Source organism: Psammomys obesus, unplaced genomic scaffold (assembly GCF_907164565.1).
Source record: "Psammomys obesus unplaced genomic scaffold, mPsaObe1.curated_primary_1811, whole genome shotgun sequence".
NCBI lineage: Eukaryota > Metazoa > Chordata > Mammalia > Rodentia > Muridae > Psammomys > Psammomys obesus.
In genome coordinates this window covers 1,109,746-1,124,773 of record NW_026585643.1, presented here as the reverse complement: position 1 = coordinate 1,124,773, position 15,028 = coordinate 1,109,746, and the positions used below count along the sequence as shown (strand labels likewise).

The following is a 15,028-nucleotide window of genomic DNA, read 5'->3' as shown; positions in this document are numbered from 1 at the left end:
CACACACACACACACACACACACACACACACACACACACACACACACGGAGGTCTAGAATGAAAAGCCCCGTCCCCAGCACAAGGATACTCTGAGATAAGGAATCAAGAAAATTCAAGAGACTTCTCTGAGGTTGCCTGAGATTATTTGGATTCAGATCTTTCTGGAATCAGCTGTGTGCACTTTATTGCTGTCTCTGAGAATCTAAATTCTCTGGTGGTGAGAAAAGCCAAAGGGATTGCACTTGATAAAGAAGAACAGAAGGGGGGGGGACAAGTGAGAGTGGGAGTGGCATTGATGACTTTGTCCTCACCCACCCTCCTCTCGATCCGTAGGAAGTCCCGTCCCCAGAGGAGCCGCTGGTCCTGTCCACTGGAGACCTACAACTTCTGCACTTCTACGCAGGGCAATGCCAGAGCCACTACTCGGCCCTGCAGGCTGCTGTGGCAGCCCTCATGGCCAGTACCCAGGCCAACCAGCCGCCATGTCTCTTTGTGCCCCACGGCAAGCGAGTGGTGGTGGCCGCTCACCGCCTGGTATTTGTCGGGGACACCCTAGGCCGCCTGGCAACCTCTGCACCTCTCCGGGCACAGGTGGGGGCTGCAGGCACCATGCTGGGCCAGACTCTGCGGGCCACTGTGCTTGCCGTCAAGGGGGCTGCCTTAGGATACCCATCTGACACTGCGGTCCAAGAGATGGCCCGGTGTGTGGCAGAGCTCGCAGGGCAGGCCCTACGCTTTACCACCCTGCTCACTGGCCTGCTCCCCTGAGGGCCTGTTCATAAGCCTTACCCTTAATGCCTGCCAGAGCTCTACTCTGTGCTGAAGGTGGCTGAGGGCTGGGCTGGAGGGAAAGAGGATTCTTCCCCCTTTTCATCTGTCTTGGTCATCTTAGCGACTCACTAAGGCATCTCCTCCCCTCCACCTACTGCTTTTTGTATGAGCCATTTTGTATAAATTATTTATATTTAATATTTCTTGCTTTGTTCAGGCAGGCATCAGGCTATCTGGGGTAGGGAGGGGCTCGGCTCCCCTTATCATCCTGGGGTGGAAGTCGCTGTATGGCCTTCTGCCTTTGGGAGTTTGGAACAAGGAAAACCAGGTGGCTGACACTTGAGGCCACACAGAGCCTCTCTCCTGTTTCTTGGCTAGAGATGACCAGCACCTCACTCTCTTCTGAGATGGGGGCAGGGCAGAAGTTGCCCAGAAAGTAATAGTCTGGGAAACACTGAAGAGCTCCTCCCCCCGGAAGTCGGGCCAGCTGGCCAAGGGCATGGGATGCTCCTCAATAAACCCTGCCGAATGGTTTCCGGACTCTGCTTCTTGAAAGCCTGAGGAGGAAGGCCTGGCACCCCTGCCCATTCCTGTAGGACACAATATGAGGAGTAATTTTGCTCCCCAAAACCTTTTTGATAGACTTGTCCTCAGCTCCTGGAATGGCCAAGATAGAGTCCTAAAGGTACATAGTGAATTCACTGTTCCAGCAAAACTGGGGTAGACAGCAAGTCAATTACCGTGAGTGCATCTTAAAAAGAGCTAGGCAGGTGTCACGATGCATACCTTAAATCCTTGAGCACTTGGGATGGAGAAACAGGTGGATGTGGATCTGTGAGTCTAAGGCCGGACTGGTCCATGTTGGGAGACCCTATCAAATAAGTTACTGGTGATGGAAATCAATGGTGATGTGAAGAGATTAGGTGAAGGGAGCAGCTGGAGAAGGAGATGTTGGTGAGGAAGGCTGGGAAGTGATGCCTGAGCTGATATGGGCTCAAGGAACCAAGATGAGTCTGTGGCTAGTGTTTGCAGACTTCCTTGTCACATGACGTCACTAAAGGGGTGCAGACGTGGAGAGTTTGGCCACAGCAGCCTCAAAGGTACCTCCTTCAAGAGGGCCCCAACCAGAAAGCTAACCTCAGCTCCCCACCTCAGGCCAGCTGTAGCCAACCGAAAGGCCAGTGATCTGGCTTCCCTAGGTGACTTCAAGAGAGTCCATCCCATAATTTTCCCCCGGGCTTCCATCACTTAGGGAAGCTGGGGCTGCAGATGAACACAGAAGGTTAGTAGCCATCATCCATTTGGTTCCACTTTCCACAAAACCTGGCTGAGTAACTCAGCCAGGGCGCCGCAAGGTGTGATCATAATCCTTGTGTCCCTGTGCATTTGCCTCTTCAACTTTCTCATCCTACGTGAGGGAGAACATTTTCAGATTGGGGGCTAACAAATTCACCCCTACATATACATTGAAGGCCATTCCCACCTGCCAGATCAGCTTGCCAAAAAGAACCTGAATGTGGAAAAGGAGTCTTCAGTTCAACTCTAGACGCCTTGTGTACTTGTGTGGATGTAAGTCACCCCAGCTTTAGTACGAGGGTGATCAAAACAGTCTGAATGGACTTTTGAAGACAAGAAAATGCTTAAAATTAGAGAATTACTAAGCTGGGCTACCACACACCTTTAATCCTAACACCTGGGAAGTAGGGACAGGCCTGGTCAACATAGTGAGACCACGTCTCCAAGAACAAACAAAAATTAAGGAATCTTATTCCAAGGTGAAGAGAAGGTTGGAGACCAGCTAGCGGCAGTGACTCCAGGCTCTAAGGAGCACAGCAATTCTGAAAGGCCCGAGGGGAGGTGGGCTGAGGACACTGGCGTTAGAGGAGGGTTTTCTGTGGAAAATTTCTGAACAAAGGAAGTAACGAAGCGATGATTCCGTGGCTTAGACGTCGTCCATTGTGGCTCATAGGAGAAAAAAAGATTTCTTTACAAACAGTTTCCGGACTTTACCTGGGTTTGAGAGTGAAATAACCGTCAAGCATTACATCTCTGAGGAGTACACGTCTGATTTGGGGGTGTGCACACTCGCGCTTGTGCATGCATGCATATCTAGTTGAAAATTATGGTTCAAGGGTCTGGGTGACACCAGGATTGTGCATTTTTAGCAATCTCCCAAGCGGCCTGGATGCCATGAGTCCATCAGCCACACCACAAAGGAAGTCTGGGGCTGAGGTGTGATCTCTCTGAGGCAAACATGTCTGAACTGACAGCCAAAGGATGAGGGAAACTTAAAGAAGAAACCCTGGGGCATAGGAACCAGCTTGTGCCAAAGCCCTGTGCTGCAGGAAAAACTGAAAGAGGGCCAGGCAGATGGTTGGAATGAAGAGTAGGGGAACAAAGTGGAATGTGGCTACAGAGAGCACGTGACCAGACATGTAGGCTCAAGTATGCCTGTGTCTTGAATAATATTCTTAGTGAGAGAAGTCATTGAAGGCAGCTAAGCAGGAAAGAGACACAATCGGACCTCCGTTTGGGGGCCTGGCAAGGTGGTTCAGCGAGCAAACCTGGAAATCACTGTCTTCTCCAGAACCCATGGAAAGAAGAAAGACGGGAACTCTCCTCTGACCCCCAACATACCCTGCCTGGCATGCACACCTACATATAAACATGATGTGCTTACACACTAATAGGTTTTTTTGAAAAACAAAACACCTGCATGTTTAAAAAGATCATTCCATCTGCACCATGAGTGGCAGATGGAGAGAAACAAAGTGGGTTCATAACACCAGCTGGGACCTGAGAGTATGACAGTCCCCCTGAGTGAGAAGCAGAGTGAGACTTTTGTGAGGGGCTTGACGTGAGATGAAGAGGGCGTTCCAAGGATTCACACCGAACCTCTGACCACAGGAGGATGGTGAGGTGCCATTCCCTCAAAGAGGGAACCATTAGAAGCCGCCCAGATTGCAGGGAAGGGTGTTGGATGAGGGCCCTAAGAGACGTTCCAAGTTAGGTGGGCCACCGAGAGGTTGCTTCCTGGACCCGGGACTCTGAGAAGAGCTGGAAATAGGAACCAGGCGTGTATTTCCTGGGTTGATGGAGTCTAACTATATAGCACGGGGGTAACCGCGTGAGAGCAGAAGGTAGTTGTGAACACTGAGCGGAGCTGAAGAGGAGGAGCCTGCGTCTGCCGTGGAGAACACTAGCAGGAGAAAAAGCCAGAAGCTGAGATTTGGCAGTCAAGGGATGAAGTTTAGAAGAGGTGGTCAACAGTGCCAGATGTCGCTGGAAAATAGTGATTCAACCAACCTGGGTGTGGGGGGAAGACCTGTCCCCTATAGAGAACTGAAGCTAGAGAGCCAAGCACGGTGCCAACCAGATTCCTCCATCTGCAGAACCCATACTGCCATTGCTGAATTCCATGTCTGCCTCCCCTAGAAACCACCTCTAACGGTACCCTGTCCATCCTTTAATCCTCATGGCCTCACGCACTGCCCGGGATACAGCAGGATACACTTAAAAAATTCCATCGATAAACTTAAGGGGAGGGGTGGAGAGTGGGTGGGTGATGAGTGATGGGGAAGAATTGGAATGAGGAGACATCTCGGGCGTTTGTCCTAGCTACCTACCGACTTTACGTTTTTATTTTCTTGAACCGCAATGGCCCGCAGCCCCCAGAAACAAACCACGGAGACCCCAGCCTCTCCTTCCACGGGGGCCCCGGCCCCCCTTCATCTCTGACGAACAGTCTGGACCCAGGTTCTGCTGACGTGGGAAGGGGAGGAGAGTCTGGAGGAAGGGGAGGGGAAAGCGGCGCAGAGACGGTAGAGACGGAGGAGGCGCCCGCGGCTGCAGAGCTGCAGAGCGGGGTCTCCCGGGCCTCCGCGTCCCAGCCCTGCGCACACAGCCGGGCCAGACAACCGTTCGTTCTCTCGGCGCGGCCGACAGGGCCCCTGCGGTCGGCAAGCTGGCTCCCCGAGTAGCCACCGGGACCCCCGAGCCCAATGGCGGGGGCGGCAGCAAAATCGACAGCACCGTGGAGATCGCCTCCAACGCCAACGGAGTAAGTCCCTGCGCCCGGGGGGCGCCACCGACCCCTCCCCGCCCGCGCGCGCGCCCCGCCTCCCCCCCGCGGCCCCCCGCGAGCCCGCGGCCTCCCCCCCATCATCTCCTCTCTCCCGCCCCTCGCCGCAGCAGGTCGGGAGCCTCGGAGATGCGGTGCCCCCCGAGCAGCTGCAGGGTGAGCGGGAGCGCCGGCGGGAGGGGGAGGGCGACGGGCTGGGCAGCAGCCTGTCGCTGGCCGCGCCCCCGGGCCCCCTCAGCTTCGAAGCTCTGCTCGCCCAGGTGGGGGCGCTGGGTGGAGGCCAGCAGCTGCAGCTCGGCCTGTGCTGCCTGCCCGTGCTCTTCGTGGCCCTGGGCATGGCCTCAGACCCCATCTTCACGCTGGCACCCCCGCTGCACTGCCACTACGGCGCCTTGCCCCCCAACGCTTCGGGCTGGGAGCAGCCCCCCAACGCCAGCGGCGTCAGCGTCGCCAGCGCGGCCCTGGCAGCCAGCGCCGCCAGCCGGGTCGCCACCAGTACCGACCCTTCGTGCAGTGGCTTCGCGCCGCCGGACTTCAACCACTGCCTAAAGGACTGGGACTATAATGGACTACCTGTGCTCACCACCAATGCCATTGGCCAGGTGAGGCGGCCGGGCGGGACCTGGAGTGGGAGCGGGCCGGGGCGGTGAGGACCGGGCCTCATGCGCCTGCACCACTCTCACGTCCCCAGTGGGATCTGGTGTGTGACCTGGGCTGGCAGGTGATCCTGGAGCAGATCCTCTTCATCTTGGGTTTTGCCTCCGGCTACCTGTTCCTCGGTTACCCCTCGGACAGGTGAGGACTGTTTGGGGGGGTAGGGCTGATAGAAAAGAGGGGGTGCTGGCAGAACTAGCCCAAGCAGCTGGGTTCACAAGATGACAAGGATGTTTCTATTGACTGTACTCTTAAGCCTCCTCTGAACTCCTGTTTAACTCCTGTTTCATCCCCCATCAAGAAATACACCCTCTATATCCACCCCCACACAAGGAGGTGACCTCACACTCGTGACCTTTTACCCAGTCACTGATCAGAAGATCCACATCCGTGAGACCGCAGCCTCATCTCCAGAGTTGACAGTCGCTTCCTCAACTAACACCTCGTCTCCACATTTCTTGTTTCGTTGCCCTTACTATCCCAGCCTTCTTCCTTTCTCTCCTTATGGAGAGACAGATTCATCTTCACTGACTAATAGCCTACTCAGACCCTTGGCCCAACTCAGTGGCCACGTTCCTAAAACTTAATGTTAATTCCCAAGTATCAGCAGCCCCATTCCCAGTGGACAATAATTCAACTTGAGGGACAGATGACCCCATCTCTGACCAGTGGTCATCCCCTATTGTTAACTATCTCCACAAGTAACTCTCTGAAGTAGCTCACGCTTCCATGCCGGCCATGCCATGGTCCTATCTTCATGGCTGGCCAAAGCTTTCAGCTTCTCTTCGACCAAAACTTCCATTTCCATGGATCTGTGGTGCTGATCCTGCTGCCGCTGCTTCTGAAAACCAGGACCCCCGACCGCCGACATACAGTCTGCAGCCCTGCCTAAGCGATTTATGGATGAACAGTTCAAAACGGTGGTCAGGTTCCTTAAAACCGAGAGCCATCCTCACGGCTTACTAATTACATATACCTGCGGGCCAGTGATCCTGAGCCCACAGATAAGTCGCCCTCCCACCCCAGGCCTCAGTAGCCTCACTCCTGTGGAATAATGGCCTCATTCCCCATGATGGATAATTTAGTCTCCTGAAGTCAGAAGCCTTAACCACATTAATCAGATCAGCTCATCCTTATGAAAAACAGCCTTAACCAATTGCCTTATTCCAAGATATCAGGGTTCCCCCCCCCACACACACCCCTTTTCCAAGGACCACTGGCCTTGTCTTCATCTCCCATGGACCATTACTCATCTCTCAGCATTCAGTAGCTCGGTAGCACTATCCATCCCTGCTGGCTTGGGATCAGTGACCACAATAGTTACCAATACCTACCATCGTCAGTTGCCTCTCCCTGTCCTTTCATACATTAGTCTGTTTGTCCCATTGGCACACACCTACACTAAGACCCTCAGTTGTTCCAGCAGTAAAGACCAAGTCTCCAGAAAGGCATAGATCCCATGCATTAATAGATCCATTCCCCCGATCAGTAGCTCCTCTCCTGACCAGTGGTCCATCCCACTGCCTACCCTTATGTGCAATTATACCCAAGCCCCAACTTTGTGAAACGGCTTTCATCTCCAAAGGACAATCTCTGTATCCTCACTGGCGGATAAATACTATTCGAATGTACACATGACCGCTGGCTACCTCCCCGCTCAGGAGCTCCCTCTGTACAGAACAGAGGTGCCGCCCCCAGCACCTCTGATGATCGGAGTCAGACAAGGCCCCCACCAACAAGGAGGAAGGTCCTGACCCTCCTAAGCAGGATCTCATTTGTGACTGAGCTCACACCCATGGTTAAATGTACTAATCTCTGACAGATAGCCCTGTCCCCAAGAGTTATGGTCCCCTCCCATAAAACCGTAGCTGCATCCCATTGCCCAGGAGTCAGACATCATTGTATGCATAGCCCCATCCCTATTCCCCACCATCTTTTCTTTCTTTCCTTCCTTCCTCCTTTCCTTCCTTCTTGTCTTCTTTCTTTCTGTTCAGTTTTAGACAGGATCTGTCTGTGTAGTAGTCTTAGCTGCCCTGGAACTCCTGAGGCTGGCCTCAAATTCACAGAAATACACCTGCCTGACTCCCACATGCTGAGATTAAAGGCGTGTGCCACCACACCTACTCTGTCATCTTTTCTAGCTTCAGTACAGCTCTTGCACCCTGAACCTCCACCTCATATCAGCTTTGAAGTAGACAGCTGGGGCCTTCTAGTACCTCTTCCATCAGGGTGTCTGGGTGACCAAAAGCTCTCCCTGCTTTCTAGGTTTGGCCGTCGTGGAATTGTGCTGCTGACCTTGGGGCTTGTGGGCCCCTGTGGAGTGGGAGGAGCTGCTGCAGGCTCCTCCACAGGCATTATGGCTCTTCGATTCCTCCTGGGCTTCCTGCTAGCTGGTGTTGACCTTGGTGTCTACCTGATGCGTAAGTGGCATCCTGCCAGAGACCTCTGCCTTAGGTCTTGTGCCTACTTTTCTGTATCTCCAGGCAATTTGCACTGCCCCTAGTCCCAAATTTCAGCTGTCAGATTCTCAGCTGTCTTTATGTCCAGGCTTTTTAAAGAGTCCAGGCAGGGGTCCTGCTTCCTCCCACAATGTCCTCCCACTTGCTGTGATCTTTAAAGTCCTGAGCTGACCTTAGTTGTGTCACAGAATAGTGCCTCGTTTTAAAAAATGAAATATTGGCCATAATTCCAGTACTTGGGAGGCTGTAGCAGAAAGGTTGTGAGTTCAGGTGTGGTCTGGGCTACACTGTGAGACCTTGTCTCCAACTCCACCCTACATGAAATCCTGACAGGCTTCTGTGACCTTGGGCAAGGGTCAGATGAAGGTCACATAAGAGACCCAATGTGAAAGGACCTGTAAACTGGGAATGCCAAGCACCCAGACAGCTTCAATTCTAAAGCCCAGCTGGGTTTAAGGAAGAGAGGGGTGTAGGCTCCTCCTCCTTGCCACCCAGATGATCATCTGTAGGAGGGCATGGCTGCCGTCTCTGCTGAGGGCCTGACGTAGCTTTCTGTCCTTTCCTCCATCCTTCCCTCTCTCCTCTCACCTCCTTACTCCCTGGCCTCTCCTCCCTTCATCCCTGCTGTATCTCCAGGCCTGGAGCTGTGCGATCCAACCCAGAGGCTTCGGGTGGCCCTGGCAGGGGAGTTGGTAGGGGTGGGAGGGCATTTCCTGTTCCTGGGCCTGGCCCTTGTCTCTAAAGACTGGCGATTTCTGCAGCGAATGATCACCGCTCCCTGCATCCTCTTCCTGTTTTATGGGTTAGTATCACCTTCACCTGTATCCTGGTTCTTTCCATCTTTACCTCCAGCATAGCCCTTAGTCTAGAAACCACTCCTCTCCGCCACCTGCCCGGTCCCTCAGAGGTGGTAGTTTCCCATCCCTGGGTCCAGAGAAAGAAGGCTTCACAATACCACCCTGCCCGTTCGTAGCTGGCCCGGGCTGTTTCTGGAGTCTGCGAGGTGGCTGATCGTGAAGCGGCAGATTGAGGAAGCTCAGTCTGTGCTGAGGATCCTGGCTGAGCGGAACCGGCCCCATGGGCAGATGCTGGGAGAAGAGGCCCAGGAAGCCCTGCAGGGTGAGTGGCAGGGGTCCCTACATGTGGTGACCTTTGCACGGTTGTGTCCCCACCAAGGGTCTCCACCCGGGTGTGGGACATCCTGGGGTCTCAGCCTTTTCTAATGGCTCCTCTCTTTTTCCCAAAGAACTGGAGAATACCTGCCCTCTCCCCGCAACATCCACCTTTTCCTTCTCGTCCCTCCTCAACTACCGCAACATCTGGAAAAATCTGCTTATCCTGGGCTTCACCAAGTGAGCCTGGCTGTCTGAGCTGAGGGCCAGGCCAGTAGCTGGGATAGGGGCTGGTTGGGCGGGGACGGCCTCTTGAAGCCCTGCAGAGGTGAAGCTGTGGGAAGCTGTGGACGGAGGTTCAGAAGCTGTTCTTTGCTTCTCCCAACCTGTTGCACAGCTTCATCGCCCACGCCATCCGCCACTGCTACCAGCCTGTGGGAGGAGGAGGGAGCCCGTCAGACTTCTACCTGTGCTCTCTGCTGGCCAGTGGCACAGCAGCCCTGGCCTGTGTCTTCCTGGGGGTCACTGTGGACCGTTTTGGTCGCCGGGGCATCCTGCTTCTCTCGATGACTCTCACGGGCATTGCGTCACTGGTCCTGCTGGGCCTGTGGGATTGTGAGCATCTTCTCATCTCCATGTGGGCTCAATATGGGAACCCCAACAGAGGCGTCTCAGAAAGTCATAGGTTTTCCAGGACTTAGGCCCTTCCCAGATGGCTGTCCAGCTGTGTAAACGTGTCTGTTCCTTCATTCCATTACTGAGTGCCCAAACAGCATGAGCCAGAGGGTTTGAGAGCCAAGAGGATGACAGCCGAGACTAGGCCAGGCGTGTGCTACCTACCTCCATTCATATCATCTCTCTTGGTCCCCCAGATCTGAACGACGCTGCCATCACCACCTTCTCTGTCCTTGGACTCTTCTCCTCCCAAGCTTCTGCCATCCTCAGCACCCTCCTTGCTGCTGAAGTCATCCCAACCACTGTCCGGTGAGAGCGGGGGTGATGCCAGGGGAAGGGGCAGGCCCAGTCAGACCTTTGGCTTTGGTAAAGCCTTTGGCTGAGGCCAAGGGCTGAAGGATGCAAAAGAGAAGCTGCTGGACCACAGCTATAGGCTCAGTGCCTTCTCCATGTTCTCAGGGGCCGTGGTCTGGGCCTAATCATGGCGCTCGGGGCGCTTGGGGGGCTGAGTAGTCCCGCTCAGCGCCTCCATATGGGCCACGGAGCCTTCCTGCAGCATGTGGTCCTGGCGGCCTGCGCGCTCCTCTGCATCCTCAGCATCATGCTGCTGCCAGAGACCAAGCGGAAGCTTCTGCCAGAGGCACTCCGGGACGGGGAACTGTGCCGACGGCCTTCCCTGCTGAGGCAGCCGCCTCCTAACCGCTGTGACCATGTCCCGCTGCTAGCCACTCCCAACCCTGCCCTCTGAGCAGCCTCTGAGCTTGGGGGGAGTCTGGCCATGCAGAAAGGTGACAGAGGGCCCTAGTAAGATGGACAGGAAGGCAAGGCCATCCCACACAAAGGCTCAAAGGCTACTCATGCCAGCCATTCAGGAGAGCTCAGAGGGCCATTCCCAACCCCATCTCCCTGCTGCTTTGTGTTCACTTCATCAGCAAGAATCAGGACAGGGGAAGAGTATCACACTATAACCATCAGGTCTGGGCTCCATCCTCTGCCCAAAGACATCTTCCCAGACCTCACTCTTTCTCACTCTTTCATTCTGTTTCAATAAAAGACATTTGGAATAAATGTGCATATCAGAGCCTGGGCTTCCCTCCCTTCTGTTGTCCTTTCATCTCTTGGAGAAAGACTTTCCTCAGTGAAACACAGACCAGTACCAACATGATCTTTCTCACTGGGCCCTGCCCCGAGGTGTCAGCCTAGAAGTAAGAACAACTACCCACTGCCTGCTCTGTGCCAGTACCCTGCTAGGTGCTCCCACACTTTGTCTCCCAACAACTGCAGGGTAGGTGTTTGGAGCAATTCAGCTTTTGTCATTGGGAGCTATAGAAATTAACCTTAGGGGCTGGAAAGAGGGTTCACTAGCTAAGAGTGCTTGCTGATCTTCTAGAGGACCTGAGTTTAGTTCCAGGCACACACAACATCTGTCACAACTGCCTGTGACTCCAGCTCCGGGGACCTAACAGCCCCTAGAAGCCCCCACATGCAGATCTGTGCACTGATGTGCACGGGCACTAGGATAATGTCTTTAATTGACATCTGTGCCCTTCCAAAAGGAGCATGTCAGATGTGGAGCAGATTAAAGTGAGGCCTCCCAGGATGGCCGGCCTCTGCATGTACCCCGGCAGGAGTCCTCCTGGGAAGCCCCACACAAGTTCCTCTCTAGCAAGCATGTGATTGGCTGGCTTGAACAGCACGCTGCTCTACCCCGAATACTGAGGTTCATGAAGAAGGGAAAAAACTGAGCAGTTAGGATGGGACTGGATGTTTAAAAATGAACGATGGCTTTCCACCATAGTATTACCAGTAAGAAGATTGTACTCAAGGACTTGGTAACTTGCCCAAAGCTGCAGCGCCAGGAAGGCCCAGTTAGAGCCCAGACAGAGTTGGGGCTCTGCTGGGCACAGCGGCGCATACCCAGCTGTTGGGAGGCAGAAGCAAGAGAATCGCTGAGTTGGAGGCTAGTGTGGTCCACATAGTCCCAGGCCAGTCAGAGCTCCTGACTGAGACCCTGCACACACCCCTCCAAAAACCTGAAAAGCAAAAAACCAAGCCCACCAAAAACAAAAGGAAATGGAAGAAAAGAATAAAAAGAAAGCCAGGTGGTGGTGGTGCACATCTTTAGTCCCAGCACTGGAGGCAGAGGCAGGCAGATCTCCGAGTTTGAGGCCAGCCTGGTCTACAAAGGGAGATCCAGGACAGCCAAAGCTATACAGAGAAACCCTATCTCGAAAAACCAAAAAATAAATAAAAGGAAAAAGATAAAGTTAAGAGCCCATCACTGCACTCTAGCTGCCTTTTCCCCTAAATTCTAGACATGTCCCTTGGCTGTGAGGAAAACAGCCTCTTGGCAGTCTGAGGAAGTGGCAGGACACTGGAGCTTGGTGGCGGAGTGCTTTCTTAGCATGTGCTAGCCTGAGGTTTGAGTCTCCGAGTATGCAGTACGTGCCCATAATCTCAGGGCACAGGAGGTGGAGGCAAGAGGATCAAAAGCTCAAGGGGATCACCAGTTCCATCCCGAGATCAAGGCTGGCCTGGAATACCTGAGGCACTGTCTCAAAAACAAAAGTCAAGACAACAAAAACTCCACACTAAGCATATTAAAAAGGATTTCTGTGGTTAGGAGTGCCACGAAGCTTCTTTGCTTTGGAGATGGGATCTTTCTACGTACACCAGGCTAGCCTTGAACTTGCTCTGCAGCCCGGGCTAAAAGAGTGCTTCTTGAAGGAAGTGAGGCACCTTCACAGGCAAGAAGCCCTCAGGTAGATTCCTTACCCAGTGTGCCCATCTCAAGCCACTTGCACAGCAAAAGTGGATTCCTGAAGGTTGGAAAGGGTGAGGTTTATTGGTGGTTCTGAGAGAGGGCTTTTTAGGAAAATGGAAGTCATGAGGCCAGATAGTCGGTCAGCTGGGCACGGTGGTGGATGCCTGTAATCCCAGCACTCTGGAAGGCAGGTGGATCTTGGTGAGTTTGAGGCCAGCTTGGTCTACCAAGAGAGTCCAGGACAGCCAAGGCTACAGAAAGAAACCCTGTCTTAGGAAAAGAAGAAGAAGAAGAGGAGGAGGAGGAGGAGGAGGAGGAGGAGGAGGAGGAGGAGGAGGAAGAGGAAGAGGAAGAGGAAGAGGAAGAGGAAGAAGAAGAAGAAGAAGAAGAAGAAGAAGAAGAAGAAGAAGAAGAAGAAGAAGAAGAAGAAGAAGAAGAAGAAGAATAATTATTCATGTCTAAGGGCATGCACCATCAATAGTGCCATGCTACCGGGCTCCAAGTAGAGTTTCTGGAGACTTCATAGGAGTGCCCTCACTCAGTGTCCACGGTCCCTCAATGAGGAGCTGCTTTGTATTTCTGCTCCATCACATCACAGAAACAATGAGAAGTGAGAGACACTGAGGGGCTTGCCATTCAGTGGCAGAGGCAGGGTTCTAAGCCAGGCCTCTAGCTGTTGTTCCCACTCGGTTACATACCTGTTCTATTATGTCTGTGATAGCAGAAAGTAGGCACATGTTACAGAGCAGTGTGCGTGGGGTCAGGTGGCTCTGCTGTTGCTCTTAGCTTTGGGTGAAATGAGATGGAAACCATGGCTTCCACGCCAAAGGTGACAAGACGCTAAACAAGTCACTTTTTTATAAAAGTTTTGTTAATTTTTTTTCTTCTTCTTTTCTTTTATTGTCTTTCAAGACAGGTTTCTTCTGTATAACAGCCCTGGCTGTCCTGTAACTCACTCTGTAGACCAGGCTGACCTTGAACTCACAGAGATCCGCCTGCCTCTGCCTCCTGAGTGCTGGGATTCACAGTCCTTTACCACCAGTCCTGGCTAAGGGATGTTTGAGTGAAGAGCCTCATTCTGTAGAACCACCAAAGAAAGGTTGAAGATGGAAAACAAAAGCAACCAGAAAGCTACCATACCTCCTCTATGGGAGGCAGGTAAAAGCGAACAAGAGAAAGGGAGGAGTCAGACAGGCAGCTGTGACTGGCTTCAAGTCCAGTTGGAGGCAGTGTGTGTAGCCCAAACAACTGACATCAACGTCACCAACCACAGGACCTTATTAGATTCTCACCCTATGGAAACCGTGATTTTCTTTGAGGCTGTTGCAAGACCATAGCTTGGAAAGGCAACTTATTGAAGGTTATGGGAAGTGGCCAGTGGGATAGCCAGATCGTGAGAGCCTGCAGTCCTCTTCCTACACAACAGACATACATGGTGTGGGTTTTTGAGGCAGGGTCTAACACATAGCCCTGGCCTGGAATTATGTAGCTCAGGCTGGCTTTGAACTCACAGTGATCTTCCTGCCGCAACCTCCCAGGAGCTGGGGCTATAGGTATGAGCTACCATACTAGTTCAAGACAGGAACTATAAGTGCTGTGAGAAAAAGTATTTCTCTAATACTAAGTTCATTAGGAACCCCAGGAATTTCAAGAAAATAGTTTTCAGGCAAATAAGAAAAATGACCTATTCTTGAAGCACTAGCTACTTTTCCAGGGGATCCAGGTTCAATTCCCAGCACCCACATGACAGCTCCCAACTTTCGGCATCTCTGGTTCCATGAGATCCGACACCCTCACACAGACGTGCAGACAAAACACCAATGCATATGAAATAAAAACAAATAAATTAAAAGTATGAGGGGCTGGAGAGATGGCTCAGAGGTTAAAAGCACTGACTGCTCTTCCGAAGGTCCTGAGTTCAATTCCCAGCAACCACATGGTGGCTCACAACCATCCATAATGAGATCTGGTGCCCTCTTCTGTCATGCAGGTGTACATGCAGACAGAACTCTGTATACATAATAAATAAATAAAAGAAAAAAGAAGTCGTATGAAGCAGGCCAACAAAAATAGGTCAGGGCATGAATGTGCTTGCCACTAGAGGTCTGACAATCTAAGTTTCATCACCAGGACCCGTGAAAGGGGACAGAAGAGCCAGCTCCAATGAGCTGTTCTCTGATCTCCACATACACACGGAGGTACACCCCTGTCTCTCAACACACGACAATGTGTCATTCTTTAAAACTGTCTTTTAAAAGGTCATATAAAATGACCCAAAGTACACTTTTCGCCTTCTCAAGCTAACCTCGTCTGGTCACCGCGCACCGAACTTTTTATAACCATTAGCTAGCTATCCATGCCTGGTTTGGAAGGAGCACAACTTCCTTGTCTTCTTCACTTGAACTGTTTGTTTTTCTGAGACAGGTTTTCCCTGTGTACCCTTGGCTGCCCTGGACTCACTTTATAGATCTGCCTGCCTCTGCCTTACTGAGCGCTATGATTACAGCTGTG

At 52.7% G+C, this 15,028-nt stretch overlaps 2 protein-coding genes across 2 annotated transcripts in view; both read left to right on the top strand.

The window, feature by feature from the left end:
• Positions 1 to 970, top strand: part of Efs (embryonal Fyn-associated substrate) — a 10,105-nt gene extending 9,135 nt beyond the window's left edge. Inside the window, exon 6 of the mRNA XM_055617698.1 lies at positions 335 to 970. Coding sequence (XP_055473673.1) covers positions 335 to 769 — 435 coding nt within the window. The 3' untranslated portion in view covers positions 770 to 970. The remainder of the gene's footprint in view (positions 1 to 334) is intronic.
• A 2,606-nt stretch (positions 971 to 3,576) lies between these two features.
• Slc22a17 (solute carrier family 22 member 17) lies at positions 3,577 to 10,834 on the top strand. Its single transcript, XM_055617455.1, has 11 exons — positions 3,577 to 3,615; positions 4,548 to 4,832; positions 4,964 to 5,455; positions 5,545 to 5,648; positions 7,773 to 7,927; positions 8,603 to 8,768; positions 8,940 to 9,085; positions 9,213 to 9,318; positions 9,476 to 9,693; positions 9,951 to 10,062; positions 10,213 to 10,834. Exons 1-11 carry the CDS (start codon positions 3,577 to 3,579, stop codon positions 10,499 to 10,501), a joined length of 2,112 nt encoding a protein of 703 aa, XP_055473430.1. The 3' UTR covers positions 10,502 to 10,834.
• Positions 10,835 to 15,028: the final 4,194 nt, after the last annotated feature.